This window comes from Bombus fervidus, chromosome 3 (genome assembly GCF_041682495.2).
Source record: "Bombus fervidus isolate BK054 chromosome 3, iyBomFerv1, whole genome shotgun sequence".
Lineage (NCBI taxonomy): Eukaryota > Metazoa > Arthropoda > Insecta > Hymenoptera > Apidae > Bombus > Bombus fervidus.
Window position 1 is genome coordinate 9,047,737 of NC_091519.1, and position 27,139 is coordinate 9,074,875.

The window sequence follows — 27,139 nt, forward strand, 5'->3', positions numbered from 1 at the left end:
ATGATGATAGAAGAAAATAATTTTCCATAAAATACGTACGAGCTTATTGCTCAACATGACGTTAGGTTAATGTGCGTGAAATGTTGAATAACAAATTTAGACGTTAGAACATACAATTTTCCTGCGAAAATAAATAGACAAACCCAGGAAAATTTCCTACAAATCTTCGACAATCTAAATTTCTTTATACATTTTCAAAGATCAAGACAAATATTTCTGCATATCCTGTACAATGCTTCTTTTCTTGTCGACATCCAATGGCGCGGCAAGGCCATGTGCATTCGTATGCTAATCATCTTGAAATGAAACAGAAAGAGGAAAGGAGAAGAGAGAGGCAGAGAGGAAGACTTTGAACGATACCAGCGACCACCGACCGATAAACGCGAACGAGGATAACGAGATTCTGCAAAAATGTGTCCGCTGCGCTAAATATAGCCGGTTAATTGGCACTAATTGCGAACATGGCCGTGTGCCACGACTCCGAGCGTGTTGTGATCAAATTTGGAAGCGGAGAATGTCGGTTCCGACGTTTTAATAGGTGGAGGGTGCGGTTGGTGTGTAAAAAATGGCGCCCCACGTGCCGTTTCTAGGTTTTGTTCTCGGCAGGCTGATTTTACCAGAATGTTTCAAGAAATTAGTTTTGTTAGTTCGTTTAAGATACGTACTAGTTTAACAACAATGAGAAGATTTTTTTTCTTTCTTTAAAAAGCATGAATATTATTTATAATAAGGTAATTTCGCTGTTTACAATATATACGTAAAGGAAGTGTTTTTTTTTTTTTTTAATCTCATTATATAAATTAGAAAAGATTGTTAAGAGAGAGGCAAAAAATTTGGCAGACGAACGAAGCACCGTTGTACAACAAGGAAATTAGTTGATTTAGATATTTCAGCTAAATAACAAACAGCCGGAATACTATTAAATACAGTAAGATCAGAGCAATTTTTTAATTAGCCAATATTCTTTTATTTCTCTTTGTTTCTCTCATCATTTGAATATAAAACATTATAACAGGATATAAAAAATGGAAGTAATGCTGGAAATATGATTCCAAAGTTCTTGCATATTTCACTCGAACAAAAGGTATAATCGTACAATCGTTCATTGTGTGAAATTTGAACGCGGGAGTAACAAGCTTTAATTAGAAATTTCACAATATGCACATGTGGAGCGTTGCATTTTGCTTTAATGGCATAATCGTAATTCCATTACCAGTTGCGAAAAATGAATACGAGAAGGTTTAACGTTACATCCTGTCTATTGGCTTCCAAATTTCCTCGAAATTAGACACCAGGGATGTTATTAATTTAATAATAAGGTTCATGCGGTAACAAGGAACAAACGCAATTTGAGAGTTAGTTAATTGAATATGCGTCGAGCTTGGTATCGCGGCTAAACAAAATGGCAGAGAATCTGCAATACGCGGCATGTGGAACTTTCATTGCCTGATATCATTACCAACTTTTACCATCATATCCTTTGCTTCATAAATGCAGCTCTCCTTTCAAAAATTAATTACATACACGGAAATTCTATTTTACAAATTATAAAAGAAACTATTATTATTTATAATCTGATGCTTAATGTCACGCTGTTTATAGTCTGTAATTTATATCGTTCCTATTTACGAATAATTTCATACTTACTAATCCCTTATACGATTATGCATACTTTATTATTATGCATAACCTAAGATTTAACATGCCGCAATATACATTTCATAGTATGTATTTATAATCTATAAATTATATCAGTACCATTTCTTGCCTGGCCTTCGATATACACTGGTATACACTACTTATAACTATGATTTAGACTCCTTAAATTATTCGTTATCTAACACCTTAATACTGTGTATAAATACTGTGTATATAACACCCTAATACTTTGTACCAATTTACGCATTCAATACTATTTGTAACGTGAAATTCCTTCATTTCTCTCTCTACATTCTAATACAGTAAATTCCATATCCACTTCCAATCGTTTCATGCAACGTATATGTGAAAGGAATAATATATAACGTTTTATTAAATACAAAATTTATATATGTTGAAGCGGTCATCGCTTCTAAGAAAACTCTACATCTGGTCTTTTAGTTTTCTCAATTACTAAAGCCATCGACAGCGTATAGACAAAAGACTGCGTCGAAGGCAAACCATAAACAGTAGATAGGCGACGTGGCTTCAGGGTTTTCAGTCATAGGGTAACACTGCTAGCGTGCGGATCTGGATCAGCTCAATTATATTCCGATTTGTATTTACACTTCAGTATTTAAAATATATTTTCTACCTTACAATTTATCCACGCGTTCCTTTGTATTCACATACATCTAATAACCTCAACAATATATAACAGAATAATTATTTTACATGTAACATAATAACTTGAAGTATTAACGAACACCATTCTATTCTCTTTTACATCTCAAACAGGAAAGATTTTGTTTTATTGCGCATTCATTCAACATTTCGTCTCATGGAGTTTACCTTTTGTCTTCCTCTTTTTCATTCCTCGCTCGTACGATACAGATGTACACACATCTATTTTCTAACAGTATAATCTAAAGTTGCTTTACATCGGTCCACGTTCTAGTAGATTCTAATTTAAAGCTCGGTAAAGAAAAAAGCGCGAGCGGATATCGCGTGCTGGCGAACGGCAAAAAGCCGGAAAGGAGAGCGTCGGCCAGATCGAACGCTCGCAGAATATATTAGCGAAAAACTCAATTACGAGCGAACAATAAGAAGGATTCCGCCTCTGCAACCCCCTTTTTGCGGTGGTCGATAGTCGAACGAAATTATTACTCGACCGCCGCGTTTCTTCGCCCATTACCGGGGCAAACTAACTTCGTAACCGTTCGGAATTGCAAATCCCAGCCGACAGCCTCTTTATGTATTATGGATCCGAGGACGTCGGATGGCCAGCGCCCGATTCGCGAATGAAATCTAATTGATTCACCCTGGTAACACAAAAATCTCGCTGGTTACCTTGACGAAGAGCTATAGTCACCCACACAATCGCGATAAATTGCACGATCCAATAACACGTGCACTGCCGTGCGCAAGTATTTGGACGCTTGGTGCAATTCAATTGACAGATCGATATTTTTATTATATTGGGTCGGCAACTAAATGATTGCGGATTTTGTCATTAGGTGGTATTGACAAAATCCGCAATCATTTAGTTGCCAACTTAATATTTTCAACAGTACGACGGAGCAAGGTTTTTCTGTTTTTGATTCTTTGCTTCTAGCCGTAAGTGTGATCAAAACGTTAGGCTAAATTGAAAGTGAAACTGTTAGAATTTAATCTTGAAGTTAAAATTAATAATCTGTGGAAGACACAATGTTTATGTTGAAATAATATTCAGTGATGTTTATTAAACAGAACTACAGAACCTGATGTATATAAGCGAGTGATATAATTAACAACGTATGTAAGAATTGTTGATTGTTGGCCAGTTACTTTCAGACTAGACGTAGGTAATAACCCATGATCCCTTAAATATTTTGAGTCCCACTCTCTATACAGTAATGAGTATGACCTGTGTAAGTGTCCTGTTCAAATGCCTGTGTGGGTGTCTGTGTAAGGGTATTTATGCCTATGCGTGAAATATCGTTGTATTTCAACAGAAACAGGAAAATGTCTGCATCAGTCGAGTTTCATACGTATCTCCGATAAATAGCTGACATTTCATAAAATCTATAGAAACTTTTAGAATGTGGTTGGAAACATGTTCTAAGCATTCTAAGCTTAAGTCACTTATCTTAAGTGCCTCTATAAATTCTCTATATTTTCAAAGTCACTTTCGATAATTGTCTTCTCATTCATATTAATTAACGTCGATTATTATTTTTATCGATATCTACTAATTATATGTTGTTACCTGAGATAAGATCAGACGCAAAAATTAATACGCACTTAATATGTACGGTAGCTAACAAACATATTCTAACGATTCTAAAAGATTTCTATCTACGTATATATTATGCAAAACACCTTGAAATTTCATTAACAGTGGAACGAGACACAACAATTGTGGTTATATTAGTCGAATTTGAAACGAATCTGAAAATGTACGTAGAAGTTACAAAATATTTACTGAAAGTATACACTTGGCAAAGCTCACCGGAATATTTTTTTTTTATTATCTAATTTGTATTTTACAATTTGTCCAGCTGAACATTCGGCAAATTTTTTTAGCCCACCAGAATATTTTTTGTTATTATTTGATTTGTACTTTACAATTTGTTCAGCTGGACATTCGGTAAATTTTTCTAGTTCACCAGAATATTTTTTTTTATTATTTAATTTGTACTTTACAATTTGTCCAGCTGGACATTCGGTAAATTTTTCTAGTTCACCAGAATATTTTTTTTTATTATTTAATTTGTACTTTACAATTTGTTCAGCTGGACATTCGGTAAATTTTTCTAGTTCACCGAAATATTTGAACACTCAGTTACACACTACGTTAATAAATCACGAAATGTAACTGTAGCATTCTAATTCTACCTTCAAAACTACTACTCACGTTCTATGCTAATTTTTCGCCAAATCTACGTTCGCAATAAATGTCTGGTAACTTGTACATACGCTTTCAGATTGGTATAAAATTTTACTATTAGAATCACGATAATCGTGTCGCATTACAGTCCTAACGAACTTTCAAAAAGTTTCCTATGTTTTCTAAAAGCCAAATACTTTCGTGAGCTGCTACATCTACAATTTCCATTATACATAATCTGAAAAAACATTCCTTCGAAGCGACGATAATGTCCCTAAAAATGGCAAACGTCCCTGCGGTTACTTAGCCCTTCTTGTAGCCACGTTTCACCTGTCATTGCCCGATCGAAAAGGTTGATTCTCCTTTTATCGTGAATCCGAGCAACCGGCTGCTTCCAGACGAACCCGACGATTCAAGCCGCGTTTTTCGCGTCCGCGATCCATTGGTATTCCATGCACCGCCTCCCCGAACTGGGAATTGTAAATTGATAAACGCTCTTCGATAAAGAACTGACCAGAGTCTAACCTATCTGTCATAAGGTGTACAAACCTTTTTCCGCTGAAATTCCTCGATGGTTTTTCGCGTTGATAGTAATTCGCGGAGAAGTGAAGAAATACTTCAATGGATGTCGTACGTACTTTTGGTTCTACGTTTATACGTACGCAAAAATGGTATAGCGTAGGCTTGGCATAGTATTAGATTGATCGAGAAGTTCGTAGTGTTTTTATTGAAAATTTCTATGAAGTAACAAAAAGTTGGAACAAATGTTGCTTTTAATTCGATACTAAAGTGAGTTTACAAAAAGCATCGAAAATTCGATAATAAAAGCAGGTTGCAGTTTTTAGCGAGACAACGTTGAAGCTCGTAATATCCAAGAAATTTGTAGCTCGGATGTTCGTTTCTATTTGTCTCATTCATCGAGTACGATATCATCTTGCTGTTCGTTATCGCGGTCTTTACGAGACTTATTCGAAAGGCCAAGAAATAAAATAATTTAGAGGTCTGTGAAAGTTATTCGAAGGAATTCACTAGCGAAATAGAGGAACAATTTCTCAAGAGAAGATTTGTTAAATTCTAAGTGTTTAATTTTAGCGATATCTTTCTTAACTATCGCCACGAATTTTTCGAACAACCCAGTAGTTCTTGGTATATTTTACGATGAACGTTGAAGATGTCGTGCCCAGTGCTTTTCGCAGTTGTTTTACAACTCGTGTAGCATAGAAATACGATATGTACGTATTTGGCAGCCACAGTGCGAAAAGTCCGAGCCTACGTGCATCATAGCAGAAAATTCAGAAGGCGACCGGCCATTTTCATGAATTGGAAAATTGACCGTGCAAAGACTGGCAAATGTATCGGCTCAAAATTTGGTAGCTGACGAAATGACTAGTAATATTTATCACAGGGCTTCGATATTATATGACAATTTTAACCAAGAAAGTAGACTTTTTTATACTTTTTACTAATTTGCAATCTTTCAATTAAACATTTCCCATTTCACAGGTAATTTTAATACAATTTTCACGTACGTTGAATAGTCTTTAAAATATAAAGGGAAACGTAAGAAAAACTCGCGTGTCTTTCGTTTAATCGCAATTCTATTTACGAAGCACAGGAGGAAAATTGTTTCAAAATCGGCTATTTTCTACTGAATATCGTGACTAAATAAAAATTATGAAAGAAAAGCATCATTGTTCGTACAACAGTATATAATTTTATCTTTCGCAGCTGGCCCAGTAGGTCAAATCAGCTGAAAACTCCAAATTATACGGATAGATCTAACACAAAACTGCTTCTCGAGCCACTGAATCCATCTAGAATTCTAAAGCTACGAAATCGAAAAGAAAACGTGTATTACGCGAGAATAAGATAAGAAACGCTAACGTGGCCAACGGAATGAAAATAATGTTTAAGAGGAAGAAAAGTAAAAAATAATCAGATTGAAGATACGAGTAATCCTGCGGTTTCCTTGGAGCGTACACTCGCTCGCTGCTCTCTCCTGTCCTCTCGTACATTCGTCGGCTCGTTCTCGTCTTCCTTCATTACCACGAGGCCGCTAACTCAATTTGTATGCAACTGCGCGAGCCCGCCAAATGCACAGCCGCTTAAGGTCAGCGCAGTTCCTAGCCGAGTTCCAGGCTGGTGCACGCGGAAAAAATCCGCTTGATCTCCAGTTTCTTTTTTCCTTCTCTTTTTTCCTCCTTCCCATCTCCGGCTGCCGGGTTTCCTCCCGATGTTGGCAAATAACGAACGAGTCGAGGCACTTTGTCGCTTTATCGTTTCGTGACGATCGCAGGTAAAGCGATTTTTTTACCAACGTTACCTCTGTTTCTGACGGTATTGGCGTTCGAAATTGGTTGTCTGTTTTAACGTGAGATTAGGTGAATTTATGGTTGTATGGTTGGTACAAATTCATGGTGATAGCAGGTAAAGCGATTGCCTGTTTAAGAAACATCGGGTTTGCTTCTGATGATCGTATTGGCCTTTGAAATTGGTAACTTTGATTCAGCATGAGATCAGGCGAAGATAAGAAGAAACGTGATCAAGATTGGTTAATTCAGATTCGTGGGCATAAGAACTTGGCTTTTAACGATTGTATCAACAATGATTTAGTTCGATTTAGAGAATAAATAAGATTGGTGATTTCAGATTTCCAGTTTAAGAGAACTTGATTTTCTTCTTCGTGCTCGCGTTCATATTTCAAATTGGATCAATTTGATTTAGAATTGATTTTGGTTGATGTGTATCATAGGATAGATCAATACTATTAGTGAACTGTATCAGCCATTTGATTCTATTACAGGAGAAGTAAGAGGATTACAGAGGATCATAGACGAAATTTAGATAATATTAAATTAAAAAAGAAAGGAAATATTCTTTAGTTGTGTTAGACATGCTGCAGAATTCTAAATTTAAATTTCCATTAGTTCCCAGCATTTTGAAAATTAGAATGGTACAATTGTTACGTTCTATTTAGTCGCTGATGAGAAGGTAGCGTCAACTGACGTTTAATGCAACTGGCAATAAGCTCTACTTTAGGCTAACCTGTTATGTGCGGGAATACTGGCACGGGAGAAGATTAAAATTGTTCGAAAGTAAATTAACAATATATAATGATTTATTGAAATCTTACTCGGTTTCGATATTGACAATTGACTGACGGATATAAAATTCTTCGGTTGACAAATGATGATTCTTCGATAGACAAAATGATAACTAGCTCTTCGATAGACGAACGAATAATTAATCTATAATATTCGATAGACGAACGGTAATTAATTTACTCGATAACCGAACGGTAAATATTCTCATATTGACTTCTCTGAGTCGCTACATTTATATCCGCCGGAGATGAAAAAACGTCGGGGTCTTTCTTTTGAAAATGTTAACGTTTGTGCAACTGCCGAATTTGTTTACAATTTAAATTGTCTTAATATCGTTATAAAAACATAATATAAAAATATAGTTAGATGAGTTTTCGCAAGATATAGCTTTAGCGGCTTTAACTGCCTTTCACTTCAAATACTGTAAACACGGTTTCGAATAAACGTTTAGAAAATTTATCAAATTTACTTTCGTTGTACGGATAGCGCGGGTCGCGGGACGTGACAACAATATGCATCAATAATGACGTGATCGACATACAAATGATATATCAAGGAAAAATTAAATCGGATAATTAAGTTAAACTACAGAGAAGAAAAATGAGAAATAATTATTAAAATTATTAAATATTAATTATTAAAATTAGAATAAATTAGAAATAAATCCATTAAGTATACAAATTAGATACTCGTCAAGTTCAGAATTAATATTTGCTAATACCAAAGATCAACAAACTTGCTGCAAGTTCTGGCTGTGGTCGTTTGAAATTCAGTGTTCGATATACAGAGACGCGATCGATGCGTACGATGCAACCGGAAACACGTAATTTCCCCATGAATGGTCAAAATCAGCCGGATTCGACGTTAATACCACTACGACGCAATGTATCGAGCAACGACTTAATCATATTCCAGTAGTAGCACCGTCCGGCTCAAACACTCGACCATAGCCAATTGTGCTCTTAATCCACCCACACAGTCTAGTTACCTCTCTACTGTGTCGAGTGCTGTGAATCAGCCTATTGATCGAACCTGGAGAACCATGAACACTTGGAATAACATATACACTTGATCGAAGATCGTTCGTTGGTCCACGCTGTTTGCTCTTTAATTTAATGTTCCTCTTAATGGTTTATAGGTCTGAATTAGGTTAATCGTCTATAGCCTTCTATGGCGGTTACTTCAGGCGATGGATTTTCTTTAACGAGGATCTCTTACCTATCTGATTGCATGAGAGGAAAAAATAATTATCTTTTAATTCTTTGTGGAAAATACATTTACATATGGAATATTATTTATTTTGAAAGTGATAAGTCCATTTACAGCCCGGGAATATATATTATTTTAGTCAAATTCTAAAAGAAATTTATATAATGAAATTGTGTGAGAAGAAAAAATAATTATCTTTTAATTCTCTGTCGAAAATACACTTACATATGGAATATTATTTATTTTGAAAGTGATAAGTCCATTTACAGCCCGTAAATATATATTATTTTAGTCAAATTCTAAAAGAAATTTAGATAATGAAATTGCGCGAGAAGAAAAAATAATTATCTTTTAATTCTCTGTCGAAAATACACTTACCTATGCAATATTATTTATTTTGAAAGTGGTATAAGTCCATTTACAGCTCGTAAATATATATTATTTTAGTTAAATTCGTCTAAAAGAAATTTATATAATGACATTACATATTGTTGAATTAGTAGAAACATTGCCAGACTTGACATAATTATTTTATATTTTTCAATTGACTAATATGCCAACCTTTAATTTTCTCGAAATAATAAAAAATGGACTTGCACCATTTTCAAAATAAATGGTCCATATATGGCTATCGAGCGTTGAACTTGGTCATTCGAAAAAAAAAATCTCGTATACCCAGGAATATTTTTATTCAAAAAATGTTCCTTGCATCTTTTAGAATTATACTTGAATTATACTTGATTTATATTGTACTGTGCGTATGGATACTTATTGCACAAATGGATATTGTAATTACAAAATGGGCTCGATATCGATCAATCATACGTATCATAAGAAAAAACTAAATCACGTTATGGTTCGAGAATTTCATTACGCGTGTATCTTACTAAAGTTGCAGTTGCTCTACGTTTGAGATTAATAAATTTCAGAAAAGTTTCAGATTTAAGAAGCTCAAGAATTTGTGAGCATTAGACAATTGCACATCAGAAAATCCATCGATTAGTAGAAGCAATGAATTCGTTTAACACTGTCATAGACTGCGAATTTTGATACATTGAAATATGAAAATGCAAAAATGTACAGAATGCACGTAATATATGCACAGGATATATAGAAAATATCCAAAGCTTCATAATATTTAATAGGTAAAGCAATTTTCTACCTGAGCTCCATCTTTTTAATTGTCCGCTTCATCGAAGTATTTACGAATTTGTATAAATATCCACAGTCCGGTCATGACGATGACGAACCACATAGTATCCGAAAGATACTTGATAGTAAATAGAACAAAAGGAACGTGGTTTCTCGAATCGATTGTAAAGTGCACGAGCCTCCCTTCTTGCCGAAAGATTTGCAACAGTACAGCCGGTTGCAGCGCACCCAGCTCTTCAATTATCCCTTATAGGAGTGAATACTCGCTGGAAGAAAATGCGAGGCAAGAACCGGCTCGGGACCGTGGACCCCCTACCGGTTTTACTTCGCCCTGCCGATCACTGGAGCAGTTCTGGCTCCTTCCCTCGAATCAGACCCCGAGGATTCCCTCGTTAATTGCCGTGACATCCTGAAAACGCTTCGCGAATCATGCACCTCCAACGATGCTCTTTCCTTCGTTATCGTAGTGCAGACTTTTTCACAATTTTTGGCACAGCGATTGTTTGACGAAGATTTGATATTTATTAGATACTTTATAGTACATCATATTTATGTTATGTAATTTAGAGTATTATGAAGGTATTCATTAGATGTTTTGGATATTGATGCTAATTATTCTTCAGACGTTATTTGCTATTTTCTTCAGAAGAATTTAAGAATCTATAGAATTTGCACTGTATGAATATGATTAAATACTTTACATCGTATCGGGTCGATAAATAATGTTTAATTAATATAAACATAATGTTGACGGTACGTTGAATGTAAATAAAAGAATTGATTAGGAAATATGTGGACGACAGAGATAAAGCAAATTATCGGTAATTACCGCTATCAGCAAAGATTCGTGAATAGTATTACTGGAGCGAATAATACAATTAGACTAATTAGTAGAAATATAACGTGTTCATGTGCCTTTTGTAATTGGACTGGTATGTGCAAAATGAGATAAAAAGTCAAGATGGTGAGAGAAAATTGAAGGTAATATTAGAAATTACAAATAATCCTTTTTGCAATATCAATATCTTTTCTGAATATATCATTTGATACAATTTAAGCATAGTATACAAATACAGGCACCCTCTGTATTTAAAATATGTCATAGGAGGAATAGGTTCTATTGATATTTCTAGCAATGAATCTAAACAAAGATAACCAAACGACAGATGTATTTATTTAGCTCTTTCATAATATGATTTGTTTTCCAATAATTTGTATTCCATAATTAATTGAATTTACATTATTTACGCTACGAACAGATAAATACAACGATAGAGAAAACCTTCGGATAATTTTCGTATAAAATCTATTTCCCTATTTTATCGTAGAACGTTGCGATCTATTCGAGTTTTGTACACGAATTACTATAATAGAATCTTTCAAAACTACTTGAATCTTACTTTGCATTCCCTCGCAATATTATATAGATGATGTTATATGCCCCATAATATGATATACATATTGGAGAAATAGTCGAGTCGAATGCTATCGTTATACATTTACCTCTTATCATAATCATATACACTGCCGATCGTAAGTATTAGCACACTTATTCGAAAATTCGAGCAAATGTTACTTCATTTAATAGGTACGTTACGTCATAAAACATATTTAATGCGAATGGAACAACACATCTGTAGTAAAATAACTGGAAAATGGAAGCGATAAAAGGTATCCAATTTGTACTAGATATCAGCAGATGCCCTGATAACTATAGCCGATAGCGTATATCCGAATCTGCTATACTAAGAACATACTAAATTCTATTCATATACCATTACTACGAATCGACGAAACCATGCAGATACTCATTCGTGATACTACGCGTCCATCGACCGGGCTTCAGAAATAGATTCTAAAATTCAATCGACGCCGTAGGAACGGCCGCGTAAAACCGTAGATCGGCCCTGCTATCGATACGAGGTTGCAGAGAACCGCGGTCGATCCCGAGCCCGATAAACGCGGGTTTCGTTCGAAACGTGAAACCAGTTCGACGCGAAAGCGTGCAAGAATCGGCCGTGCACGAGCCAGCCCTGACTAACGATCTCCACCGCGGAACGATATCTCGCGACTCACAAGAAAACGAGATCTCCTTCGAGAGACGCGGCATCGGGGCAGTAACCGTTCCGCACCGTCTGATCGTAAAACGCCGGACACATTGTAATCGCAGGCAAATCGGAATATCGCTTCCGGTCGATCGTAAAATCCCTATCTGCTTTTATTTTCTATTCCTTTCGAATCGGCCAGGAAAGCATCCACACGATTCCAGGCATTAGAAATGAGATTTATATGATAGCGTTGTGGTAGAACGGTTGTTAGAATTGATTCTTTTGGCTTTCTTTTTACTTAGAAATGTTACGGAGCAAATTGTATTCTAGTCCTTTTGAACTGTCCACGAAAGAATCGAGTCAGGATTAGAAATGAGCAAGCATTAGAAATGAGATTTATATAGCGGCGTTGTGGGAGAATGACTGTTAGAACTGATTTTTCCTTCCTTTTTTTGTCTTTTTCCTTTATTAGAAATGGAAGAGGGTAAATTGTATCCGAGTCCTTTTGAACTGTCCACGAAAGAATCGAGACAGGATTGTAAGCATTAGAAATGAGATTTATATAGCGACGTTGTGGGAGAATGGCTGTTGGAACTGATTTTTCTTCCCTTGTTTTGTCTTTTGCTTTATTAGAAATGCAAGAGCGGAAATTGTATCGTATTTCCGTTGGAGAGTCTACGAAAGGGTCGAACAATTGCAAGCGTTAGAATTGAGATTCATGTAGAAATGCTCTGAGAGAATGGTTGTTAGAACTGGTTTTTTTGTTTTATTTTCATCAGAAATAGGAGAGAGGAAATTGTATCCTAGTCCTTTTGGAACGTGCAGAAAACGATCGTGGTGATTCCAAACGTTAGAAATGAGATTTATATAGTAGCGCTCTATGGATGATTGCTAGCGGATGATTGTTAGGCTGCCTTTTTCCTTTTTGTTATTAGCAATGGCAGACAGGAAATTGTATCGTGTTCCGTTTGGAATGTCCACGAAAGGATCGAGGCAACTGCGAGCATTAGGTTCGAGATTTATGTAGCAGTGTTCTGAGAGAATGCTTGTTAGAACTGATTTTTCTGTTTTCTTTTTCAAATGGGAGAGGGAAAATTGTATCCTATTCCTTTTTCAAGGGAATGATCGAAACGATTGCAAGCATTAGGAATTGGATTTATATAGTTGTGCTCTATAGATGGTTGCTAGTTTGCTTTTCCTCTCTTTTATTTGTAATATAAGAGGGAAGAAATTGTATCTTATTTCTTTGGGAATATCCAGAAAAAGATCGAGACAGTTCCAGGCATTAGAAATGAGAATTATATAATAATACGTACTTTATGTGAATGGTTATTAGAAGTGAAGATCTTTGTCTTTTTATTCTTTTTTTTTTTTTTTTTCATTTGAGACGCAAGAGAGAATTGTAGAATGATAGGCAAATAGTAATGGAACTACCGCCCTAAAGTTTTATAATGTTTTCTTATCTTCAATAAAGCTGCAATATTCGATGTAGATTATTATTTTAAATTACATTTATCCTTCAGCATAGTTGTATATTAACAAGTTTTATCTATGCCATAATTTAAACCATCGTTTTGTAAATACAAATTTCTAACACAGTCGCTATTCAATTACAATCTACTCAGTTATAATAAATAAAATAGCACCTACTTGCAAATAAATAAGACACACCAAACTCAGATTCCTCGATCGAAGCTTATACTTGCCGTTTTACTATTCTCATCCCCTCAAGTCCCTTTAAATCTCCAGAAAATGGTACAAAACCCACAAAGTCGTCTACAACAACAAAACGATGTAACCGGAAGAAAAAATGAAATTGGTGTGAAAAGCCAAGCATAAAGGCAGAAGGCAAAAGACAAGCAAAACACGTACACGCAGATAGATAGGATATTCATAAAAGGGATAGAAGAATGGTTAAAGAAAACGTTGAGAAGAAAGAGGCGGTGAACGGGGTCGTGGTTCGACGAAGAAGAACGAGACGAATCGAGGATGGAAGAGGGATAGGCACGGGTCTCCCTGTCGAGAGCAGAGCCGAAAAGAAAAGGAAGAAGCCGAAGGAAGGACGTAGTGGATCGTGTTGGGGGCCGTACCAGCGATCCTCGGGCATTCCCGATCATTATTCCACAGGCTTGCCACGGGGAGGAGGCCAGCTTGACCTTGGTACGAAGGCATGACTGACCTTGTTGCTGCTACATCCGAGAAACGTTGTGTCCCATCCATCATGCAAATGAGCCGGTAATGAATATCAAACGACGTTCTTGCGGTGAATATTTTTTTCCTCGGCTGGATACATGCCGGGAATACTCGGAATATCCACGCGAGAGCTAACGTGTACTTAACGTTGGATGTTGCATCGGCGGGTAATGGCGAGACGTCGGGCAAATAGATTTTGAAAGAAACGGAGTGTGCAGGATGTAAGCTGGTTACGGATGTACATGACACAGGTTTTAGGGAAGAAGATTTAAAGTAAAAGTCGGCAATGGTAAGGATATCGGGAGATCAGAGTGTTAGACGTGTTTTAGGAGAGTTGTATGATATGTTCGTGGATATTGAATGCAGAAGAGGCAGAATAGGACCTAAGGATTTATGAGATAAGTCGGTTATTTTGCGAATGGACTTTCGTGAAGTCGTCGTTGATTCCTTATTCTCATCAGTGTTGTAATATCATGAAAACGAAGGTGCTGTATATTTATAGTGGCACACAAAAGTATTTGAATACTAATTATAGTATGATAACTAAGCTGCTTTGACAATAATCTTATTGTAGTAATTGCAACATTTGTTACAATTACGATGTTATAATATTGTTGTTTATAATCTAATTGTTCTTATTAATTATAACTCTCTTTTTCTAAAATTGCGCTGTTTTTGGTACTATTTATCCTTTGCACTTTCTTTTCCCCTTCATGATATATTATGTGTGTTACATACAATTTTCTGAAATCTATTTTATTGACAAAGTTTGTATGTGTGGCGAAGAAGAAGAAAATTGTGGTTGAAACTTCATTCGTCAAATAAAACATACACTCAGGCAATTATTCGTAGCTTGAAATTTCCTGGATTATGAGAATATATCAGGATTTTAGAAACCCTATCGAGTTCCAATTACGTCGTAATATAATTCAATTTCTAGGAAACTTTATCGTAATACGTAGTATTACTGGAACTGCGAAACCTTTAAAAGAAACCATCTCAAAACAGCTTCGAATCTCCATCACGAAATCCTTTCAAATGTCTCATCTTTCGATCCAGCCATACCATTTTAATCATAAGGTCTCCAAATTTCCAAACGATCTTAAAACGAATTCTATAAATCCATTTTCATCGAATCCGTTCGCCAGATAATATCGAAGAAGGTTCGCGTTTCTATACAACTCGATCCGGATTTAAACTCCATTTTCCCCGTGTATATCCTCTCAGAAAATAAACATATAGGATGTCAAAAAATATACCACAAAAATATATCGATAATTTTTAGAAATTACTTTAAAAATCACGAATTATTTTATAATCTCGGCTAGTTATTGAAAAAGTGTACAGAACTCACCTTGTGCGCCATTCCGGAATCTTCTTCTTTGGTCCTTTTCAGGCTACTCCTCATACTATCGTAGTCTCTGGACGAGTAGCCATAGTTATCGTCTAATACTTCCGCTGGAGGCTTGTAGTCTCGATATCCGGTCGGCGAAGGGGTCATGGTCAAAGGTTGGCCCATAGACCTCGGTGTTAAACCGCTGGAAGCCGCCATGGAGACATCGTCTTCCACCTCGAACACGTCGTCGCTCATGCTGTCGTCGCCCATCATGATCTGCGAATGAAACATCGACCGGAAACGTGAACACGCGATGAATTATGGCACCATTGATATAGTTCTTCTTTTTGGAGCGGTTTTGCGGTTTGATTGATAATAAAAATATTGTGGCAATGATACGGAGATATCTGATTTTTAATAACAAATTAATAATAATTCATCGTATTGTGTTTATGGTGAAAATTGTGTGGTAGAAAAGGAAATTCGTGATGTAAATTATAGTATTCTCCAAAAGTTAAACTCGAGCTCTGTCATTTAAACGAGTAAGTGTGATTTTTATAGAATATTGGAAATTTGTATGATAACTACACTGCATTAACAATAACCTGATTGTAGTAATTGTAACATGTTGTTGAAGATAACCGTCTACATAATATTATTATTTATAAGTTAATTGTTTTTGTCAATTATAACTCTCTTTTTCTACAATTGCGCTGTTTTTGCTACTTTTTATCCTTTGCACTTTCTTTTCCCCTTCATAATATACTATGTGTATGACATAAAATTTTTTGAAATAAATAAAAAGATTGTTGATATGATGTAGGGATATTTGCTTTATGATAACAGATGTTTTATCGTAGTATTAATTTTATTCGATGGTAGTAAAGGCAATTCATTGTACAAATATTATAGCGCTCTATGAAAATTCTATCTATCAGTTTTGTTATTTAAATGTGAAAATCTGATGTTTTTCTGCGCTATAGCAAATTAGTAAGTCAGTCATTTCTCATAATTTTTTAACGGCATTGCATATTTATAGTAGGCTTTGAAAGTGAATAAGAATTAGATATTGTGAAATGAATATTCATTTCTTCACGGAGTAGATAAAATTGCATTAAAATGCAAAAATAATCAAGTCTAGTACTTGTTATTAGTACATCGATGATATAAATGAATGTGTTAATTACAAAACGAAGTTGATAATTACCGCACGTATTATAACGTTACGAAAGTTAAATTATATCGCATTACAGGGGATTTTTTAACAAATCTATTTCATCGAATCTTGCGTTTCAAATGAACAGAAATCCTCTACTTTTGAGCATTAAAGTACCATAAATCTACATTACTCATGCAATGTTCATCAATCTTGAAATTATTCGAACAATTATTCTAAATTAAATTACAATCGACAAAAACTTTAATTCATCGAACCAATAGATATTTTATCGATTCGATATTTTTAAACGAAGAAGAAATCCTCGATGAAATTTATACAATTATCCGAAAAATAATACTAATGATTCGGAAGATGATGCTTCTTCGACATACGGTTCAGATTCAGACGGTACGAATATTAAAATAAAAAATAAAAAAATTAAACAGAAAGACCTCAGGGATTGACTCTAAGGCTGCAACTGAAAATAATACTCAGGTTGCTGAAGAATGATCATCCGTTTGCACATTTGAAATTTCCCACGTGAGAAACATTTCGCGTAAACTAAAAGACGCTGCCCACATGCGTTAGTTTCCGCGTAATCTGTCCGGTTAACGATGTTTTAACTCAAATCTCACGGCCAACCAGCTATCAGACTGGGAATATCGACCACCTACACAGATCTCACCCCAGTCCTCGCCATAGGTATAGTAAATTCACGAGCAATTCACGAGGACGTCGCTTCTCGATCGAAAGACGGACTCCCCGCACCGGTGATCCCGGTCGCTTAATATTTTATTATAATCCGAAGGACGCGGCCAGTGCCGGGGCGGCGTATATGGCGAAGAAACGCTCGTGGTACAGAGAGGGCCGCGATAATTCTCAGCAAAACGAGGCACGGCTGTCGCATTATCAAAGCTACCGAGAAAACCAGTTCGTAGAAGCACGCACGCAACCACGTTGCTGTGTCTGGCCGTTGAAATAACTGTCCTTCGATCGGTCGACATCTCCATCGGTACGCGACGCGGCCTTGCGATCTCTTCAGATGCCAATTAGCGAAACGCCAAGCGATAGTGGTACTCGCTACGATCGCTAATGATGACTGCTGATGAAACCGAAGCTGCGAGAATGAGGCGAAGAAACGAAGTCGACATTTGAATGGAATTTTGCACGATTAATGGATTAACAGATGGACGTGGATTTTATGCGTTTATGGGAAATTAGAAGAGTCAAATTTATGCAGCACGAGCATGGTATGTTAAATATAATAAAAAATTAATCCAGGAGCTTCCTGAAATATCAAGTAGGTACATCGATTCTATTTTTTTAATTAATGAAACACATGAATTTGCATGAAAGTCCAGTCCAGTGATTAATGAGACTACGAATCTCTATGCAAGTTCATATTTTCGAGAATGCAGTTTAAAAGGTAGCACCTTGCTCTATTTGCCAAGTGCTATAGAAAACACTATGCCGAAAGGCATTTCATATTATCTGCATTTTGTGCGATTTTGCACAATAATAAATGAACCAGTTCTGGTAAATTGTTATTTGGAGGTTTTAAACGTTTTATTTCGTACGTCAATTTTTATACAATTTTTTGAGGGACAAACTTTTGAATCTTATTTTATTATTAATATTTATTAACTGTTATAAACGTTAAATATTAATCTTTCTGTATAGACATTATACAGAGTCTTTTACAGCTGAAACTTTAAAATTCCTCTTTTCCTAGGAAAATGGACATTGAGTCAGTGAATTTCATTATTCATTAGAGAGAATAATTAGGAAGGTACTGCTGAGAAAAGCACAGCTGGGACCATCACTTTATCATATTTTATGACGAATAAAAAATGTTGCATTAATAGCACGACAAAAATTTTCACAATAATCAATTATCACGACGAAGGAATAAAGCTTTCGTTTAATAAACTATCTTCTAGAAATTTATATAATAATTATTTATAAGATAATCCGCATATTCTATAAAAAGTGTTTTAAACGTTCTGACTTGAACGGTGGGTATAATATTTTAATTTTCAATGAAACAGAGCGAGAAATATGAAAGCTCGAATGGATTAAAACAACTTTAAGGACAAAGCAGACTTTTGAAGACTAAAAATTTGATACCTAAGGATCGAGCAATCGCTTCAAATGTATAAAACTATAATTGTAACGACGAATAGAAAAGGATTTAGAAGGAAGAAAAAATTACGCGGATTCCGTAAATAAACGTTAAAGAAATAAGTAGAGGGTGAAAAATGGCGAATGAAGCATTTATATTGAAACATGTTGGAGCTTAGTTTGCTCGTTCGTCGAAGAAACTCGGAAAGAAAGTGAACAACGTCTCTGAAAGATTCATACGCGACTTTCAAGCTCGTTCAGCGCGAAAGAGAGATTACATCGGATTTCTTCGACGCCTCTCCCTGGTAACCAGAACACTTCCATAAATCATACATGACTCTCGTCCTCTGCTATAGAAACGTATCGATTCTACGTTCAGAACATCGTGGTGAACGATAAAACAACACGTGTTTAGTTCCATTTTTTAATCACTTGCAACTGTGAATACGAAATAACATAATTTAATTGTATAATAATATGCAATTGAGAATATTATTATTAGATAAATATTACTGGCAAGCTATATAATAGAGTATCTGATATTTAAAATTATTACTAATTTTATTATTTACAATAATTGTTACTATATACTACCATTAAGTAGATAGTAATGCCAAGCTATAGATATATAATAGTATGTTCGATACTCAAAATTGTTCAATTCTATTACAAATTACTATTATTCTCAATAATTATTCAAGCAAAAGATTAATAAAATGAAATTTTACATTAGAATTTTTTATTATTATTGTATTCATCAACTTATATATTTCTATTTCTTACACTTCCGTTTCTATGCAACGCTACTATCTTTTACTTTTATAGTTTATTTTATAATCATTAGAATGCTATTATTAACTTCAACCACTCGTTTATACGTGCTACAATTTTATTCGGTTCTTATGCAGCATTATTTCTATATATTATCAAGTATATATTTAACTCGTAGTAATAGTAATATTTAGGAGTTGTCATTATTTCTACTCGATACTACAATTTACACTGTTTTATATTCTGTATGAATACTATATTATCGCTGCTCTTAGTTGCCACTATTACGCGTTCTAACCGAAACTACTGGTTTTACACTAATATCAAACTTCACACTTGCGTGTTTAAACATTCCGATGCAAAAACGTTCGCATAGTTGCTATCAGTAAACCAGTTTGCTTAGTTATTGGTTATACGAACGTTCGTTAGTCGTCGATAAATCTCAATCGAATAGATATGATCGCACAGAGACGATTTCCCGAGAACTTGCTTACTTTGCGACAAGTTTTTCATTCGTCGTCCGTCGATCTGCTTGCGGAAAATTTAATTTCCGTGGCGTGGTCGAGAAACGAAACCTTGTCGGATACGTGTCTCCACGAATCGTCATTCCTCCACGATACATCTTGTTGTTTCCACAACCGTATTTCGAGATTTTATATATTAAAACGTCACAGTGAGTGGATCGAGATGGAATAGAATGAAATAAATCGGTACGGTGTTGGTTAACGCGGTAATTGGTCGAATGAACTTGCAATAAATAATATTGTTTCGATTAAATGGACTCGTTTATTAACCCATGGCTTACGATATCGGAATTATGATTTTAATTCCATAAAGTTGTACCTTAATTTCAGCTTCCACGTTAGCTTCGGTTTTTCGATGAGTTATCGTTAAATATAAATTACAGGATAGCAGAAACTAGAACGAGAATTCTAACAAATAAAAAATTCCATGTTCTTTACAGGGAATATTTATACCACAACTTTATGATAATCTAATTTTAAGAAAAGGAAGCTGTATGACGTTGAAAAATTATTTTACTTGCTGTGCGTTAAAATTACTATACCTATCTACTACTATTAATATTAGAAGCGTGAAAACCATGAAAATATCAATTCCTAATTTCTCATAGAAATTCTATTATACATTTATAACAGTGCGGAAAAGTCCTTAAAATGCGAGAACCAAAGGTTGTCTCCTCCTTCTTCTCACTTTCATTTTCTTCACACCTAACTTTTATCCTTCAGTTACTCTATATAGTTCAAAAAAATGTCCAATTATCCTGGTTGTTAATTTTAACCAGCACTTGAAACGTTCAAGTTCGTAGCAGAAAGAAATCTTTTAGAAGAATATCGAACAGCATAAAATCAAGTTTAGAGACAAGATTAAAATTGATTTTAATCAATTCATCGTCCCAAGGAGAGCGGTAGTGATCAATCACGCTGGAGGCTGCAATAATTTAATCCAATCGTGGCGCTTCCGTTCCTAAACGCTTGGCGCGTCACGATCCTGCTCGGTTCTCCCTCGAGAATGCTAATTTCTCGCTTTATACGGCCTACCTAATCGGTAGCTGGCTTCTATCAGGAGCAACATGATAAATTCATGGGGCACGAACGTTGTGAGCCGTGGTTAGGGGTGGGACTACCCCTAAGTCCCGACACGGCTCGACACAGGGCGGTCTGTTGGCCGAAAAGAAATGGAGGGCGAAGAATTACGAACTCGCGTGTCGGTGCTCGTACTTCTATGCCAAACCACATGCCTCTGCTAATGAATTTTTACTAAGTTTGCAGCAAGTAAATAACCGATAGCAGTTCGCGTTTTTAAATCGTCATGGCTCGTTTATTCTGTCATACTTTGCCTTTCCTTTTCTTTCTTTCTCTACGTGGCAAAAATTACACTCTTGTCCATAATTCAGCGGATACTTGCTCGATTTGAGCTAAACGATCGTTAGAATGTAGATAACGACTTCCTGTTTTGATTCTATTGCTTATCTGTAAGATACTTAGTCGAATTAAAATATACATTTTACACTATGAAATATCATCTATGAATATACGCTGTGTATTATGAAATAAAGTTAGCATTCGCGTTGAATGTTGAAATTACATAATGTCAAAAGTATTGCACGTGCTAATAATCATTTCGCGCAAAACAGACTAGCGTTCAGTGACCTATGGACAGTTACGTCGATGTAACAAAATATATGAGATAAATGTCAGTATCTACATGTACAAAAATGTATGAGATAAAAGTATTAGGTCGTCCGGAAAGTTTCTTTCGTTTTATAAGGAAATAACGCGCAACAATTTCCGTTTTATATTATTTTATCGAATTACGTATGATCCATTTTGTTTTATCAAAATAAAAATCACAACGTTCGACAGATTAGGTTTCATGTTTGTATAAAGATGCGTCGTTGTAAAAGACGTGTCTGTAAAAGAAAGACACTTTTCCTACGATCTAATAGTATCTACATGTACAAAAATATATGAGATGAAAGTAATGTCTATATATACAGAAGTATATACTAGATGATTTATAGTAACAATATGCGAATTTTACCAGACTGTACAAATTAATGAGAAATTAATAACTGAAAGCAACACTTGCTGCCTTTTTATGCAATCACCAAGATATAGATACGTATTGTCTACATATTAAAAAACATAGAAATAATTTGTTTTAGTGTTTACTATATATAATGGTATATATATTTGCCATTTAAGTATCGCTAGTTGTATTAACATTAGGAATCTAATTAACATTAATCTGATTTGTAATTCAAAAACTCAAAAATTTGAAGATGAAGGATTCGCTAACTGACAAAGTAGTTCTGTAAGGTAGAACAATTACGAACATCAGTTTTATTTTCGCTTACTGACTTCCGAAAATGAATTGAATCGAATTATGATACAGATACTATGTATTGCATATACCTATGATGATTACGTAGAAGCAAATCATTGCAGTTTGGTTTGTAATTTTCTAATTAAAATATATCTTATCAAAAATAAACAAATAGCTGAATACTTTTGAATGGTGGTTCATCTATACATACACAAATGTGTAACATATGCAAAGTATAGTATGCTTTATAATATTTAGCAAATGAAAGTGATTTTGTATTCAGGTTCCAGCTTTTCCCTTATGTCGGTAAAAATATAAATTTGCATAAACATTCGCAGTCCATTAACGCATTGTTGACAGTGCACTCTGAGAGATATTTTATTCCACTTCTGACAAATTTTTGATACCTGCACTGCGGCCATAAATATCAGAACGCCTACTCGTTATATCTATTGAAAAATTCGAACAAATCTTACTTTATTTGACAGTTTACGTTATAAGACGCGAATAGTAGAAATAAAACTACTGACTTACAATAAAATAACAAAAGACAAAAACAGTGAAAAGCATGCAACTTGTATTAAATAGCAGTTGACGTCCTAATACTACGCCGGTGTATGTGAAAATGTCAACGTTTCTAGCGCGAGAAACGTCTCTCGACCTCAACGTTAAAAATTAAAAACGTCGACCCCGTTGATATCATGTTAATAGCTTCATTACTGCAAAAAATGCACATTTGAAATTCCATCCTACTATTTTCAAATCTTCGCTTTATCGTTAATCCCAACGAAAAATAATCTCGAAAACATTTTCCACCGCGATGTCTGCGAGGATGTTCCAATCCTCTTAAGAATCCAAAAAGAAGAAAAAAGGGGACGCAGTTCGTGTCATCGAAAAGCAAAAAGGGGAAAAGGAGCATGTTCCTTCCGTTCGGATGAAACCCTCGTTATCGCGCGGGGTATCCACGATCGAATCGATCGTCTGTTCGATCCAGAGAGGATCGATGGAGGCCTACGTACACGACTGTCGAGCGGAATACTTGCAGCACCGGTTTTCGCGTTGCTCAACGACGGCCCGGTTCCGCGGTGACGATAAACTCGCCCGCGGTAATTGGCTTACGAAATCATCCCGCGGGAAACGGGCTCGCGACACTTTGAAAAATCCTCCAGGGATTTGGTCGTCTCGCGATGGCAAGACATTACGCAGATTGTATATTACCAAGGAGGATGATGGCTGAGGTGTACTTATAAGGAGCTGTCCAGGAGAAATTTTGATCCTTTTGAAGTTTGTTTTTTATAGGATACGCGTGTCTGAGGATCAAGATGATCGAGGTGGAGTGGTATCTTTATTTTTCTGGCTTTCGTAATTTTTTAACACAGTTATTTGAAAAGTAACGATCCAAATTTTCGATGATATTAGGTCGTCCGGAAAGTTTCTTTCGTTTTATAGGGAAATAATGAATGCACAACATTTTCCGTTTCATATTATTTTATCGAAATACGTATGATCCATTTTGTTCTATCAAAATAAAGATCACAATGCTCGACAGATTAGGTTTTACGTTTGTATAAGGATGCATCGTTGCAAAAGACGGGTCTGTAAAAGAAAGACACTTTTCGGACAACCTAATATTAATCATATGTACATCGATTATTTTATGTATAGCTGTCTTGTACACATTAGAACCGCACCGATACGCGGCATTTGTGTAACTATGTTAGCCATGCAACTATAGTGATTCTGATTAAACGTATACCGAGCAACGTCTTTTCTATTGTCCATAATTATCAAGATCCATCATGAGTTTCCAAAATTGTTCGAGTAGGTAAATATTTCTTTGTCTTTTTGTGTATGTACATCAGCCACCGCGTAAAATTGTATTATCTTTATAAATTCACAAGGAATTTGTTTATTAAATCTCGTTCGTTCGAAATTAATAAGAATTTTCTTTACTTCTATAGATTCTCTATGAAATAGTGTTGCAAGGCAAAGAAATTCTAAGTTGACATCCTTTCAAATTCCCTTCTTAGGTTCCGTGAAACAGATATTAGTTTCAAGTTTTTAGTTGATAGGGAATAATGTACGGTATACTCACATTAAGAGACGCGGAGGCGGGGACGGTGACCATGGGAGGGACGTCACCACTGCCACCCCTCATTTTACCCCTTTACACGGCCCACCAGATTGTTCAACGACGTCACATCAGATGTCTGTTAAGAGAGAAAGCACCGTTAGTCAGTGAATGGGAGCAGATTTGTAAGCTCGTAATTCGATTCGAGGGAATTCGCGAGGGGCTGAATACGTGATAAACGAATACGCAACATCCCTTGTCGATTATGACATTCGCAAAGAGTTTCGCCATTTATGAGGGCAAATTATAGCAATATGGCTTCAGTATGGGGCGAGGTGGCGAAGGGTTGTTTTGCTTACTGAAATAAGCTTTTTTAGGGCGAGGGTTCACTGTTTCAGTCCGTAAAGCATAAAGGGATGAATTTTTCCTTTTATAGGTTTACTTAGACCTTAACTCTTTTAACTAGGTACAGAGGTTAAGGAACATTTTCAACATTAATTCAATGTTGAAAATTTTGTTTTTTTTTTGCGTTTCGTATTTTATGAATTACATTTGCAAAACAATAACAATGCAAAATAAGACAATAGGTTTATTACTTGTTCAAAAATACGTGGAAGTTAAGGAATATCTTTAACATTAATTCAATTTTTATTTTTAAATTTCGTATTTTACATTTTGAACGGTTCAAGAAGAAAATAGGCTTAATATTTTTGTTTTTTTATTTTTGACATTAATTCCACGTTGAATATTTTCTTTTCTACCTTTCGTATTTTACGTTTTACGTTTCAAACAATACAAGAAAAAAATGGGTCTATTATTTTTTCAAAAATACTCTATTATCCGAATAGGTACTTTGTTATTTGAACGTTCTGTTATCCAAACAAAGTGTCCGTTAAGACGGCTACGGTCGGGTCGACTAAATCTGTCGACTAAAATTGATCAAGTAGACTAGTCGATGGTCGACGAAACTAGTCGACCAAATGTTTGCGTTCATACAAAGCGATTCACTACAATTTTTCAACAATCGACCGTTCAGCCGACCAGTTTGTTTGTAACCGCCAATTGTATTCCAATGCTTTTTCTTTTTCCTATTATCATGTGTATTATCGTATTATGATCATATCTTTTTATATTTATCAAAAGAAAAAGGTACGATAGAAGATACAAGATTGTGCTAAAAATTTCTGAAAAAATCGCGAATCTTGCGACTGGTTAAAATAGTATAGTCATCGAGAAACGTGATAAATACCTAAAAATGCTACAGAAATTAATTTTTACTTATACATCATTATTATGGGGAATATTATTATGATACTGACATTAGAACCATCAAACTCGTCAGACAAATTTCAGATTTCCTTTTCATGTAATTATACTGACAACATATGTATCATTATTTAGAAAATCACAATTTTATAGATTTATTTATTTTAATTAATATCATTTGAAATATAAATATAAATATATATATTGATTTATATATAGAACATTTGAGTACATATTTCAGGCAGGTTCTAGTGTTAAATATATCAGTTATTTATAATTTAAGACCTCGAACGAAATAGTAATTTATAATAATCATAATAATATAATGCTTATTGAAATTTATCAGATTTTTATAAATATCTTAATCTTCACAACATTGTAATATTTCTTCGTATACGTAATGTTAAAAAATACTGTTTGTTTGTTAATGGAACGTGTCTTAGAGTGAGCGTAGAATTGACACGAAACGATAAAGACGACAGAAACACTTGTAGAAATTAACGAGATCGTTCGGTAATACATTTACGTGGCAATTTGCAGTCGTCTGGAAGTCACGGTTGCGTAAACAGATCGGATTTAGCCCCGCGGGAGTCGAACAATCTTCAACGTGCGCGCCGTCACTTTTGCATAAATGAAACCGCGTTAAGCGGATTGAAAAGCGGGGCATCGCGACGCGAGTTTCCTAAACGAAAGTTCGTTAGTTCGAGGAAAATACCAGGACGCGAATCTAGACGAGCAAACATCGTTAAAAATTGCACGTCGGCTCGCAGAAACATGCTTCGTCAGCGGAAACATGCGATATTTTTACTACCAGGAGCGCGCTAAAACTGACGAAAGTTTAAACGAATTTCTCTATTGTTTCATAAATTATAGATTCGATGGAGTATTGAAAAAGTGGCAAAGAACTTCCTTAATTAATTCTTTTCTTTCCTAATTATGTAGTTGTAATGTTGCTCGCAAAAGACGTAAAAAATTTCCAAAAACTTAGAATTACGCTTGTCTAGCAAAATCAAAGTTTTCTTAATTTCGAATTTAGCGAAGATCTATCCCTTTCTTAAGTTTCAGCGACAATAAATAAAGCTCCCTTAATTGATTCTTTTATTGCCTGATCATTCGACCGTGTTGCTTGCAAAAATCATAAGATTTTCAATTAAAATTAAAAGCAATTAGTAGAAATGAAATTATAACTAAAAGACTTAATGTGTAATTAAAAATTAAAATTGGGCTGCAAAATATTCGAAGCAACGTTTGCGAAAAATTGAAACTTCGCACGCAATGGCATAATGGCACACTAATAATTCATAGAATGAAATTATGTAACTATATTCTTAAGCGGAATGAAGATAAATTTCCTG

At 35.1% G+C, this 27,139-nt stretch overlaps 1 protein-coding gene across 3 annotated transcripts in view; it reads right to left on the reverse strand.

Moving 5' to 3' along the window:
- The window catches only part of LOC139985350 (ras-related protein Rab-37), a 173,603-nt gene that overhangs the window by 109,380 nt on the left and 37,084 nt on the right, over positions 1–27,139 (reverse strand). For all 3 annotated transcript variants that reach the window (XM_071999729.1, XM_071999727.1, XM_071999728.1), the window contains 2 exons: positions 24,543–24,657; positions 15,568–15,825 (listed from right to left, as the gene is read on the reverse strand). In XM_071999729.1, the coding sequence (XP_071855830.1) occupies positions 15,568–15,825; positions 24,543–24,605 (321 nt within the window). In that variant the 5' untranslated portion in view covers positions 24,606–24,657. The remainder of the gene's footprint in view (positions 1–15,567; positions 15,826–24,542; positions 24,658–27,139) is intronic.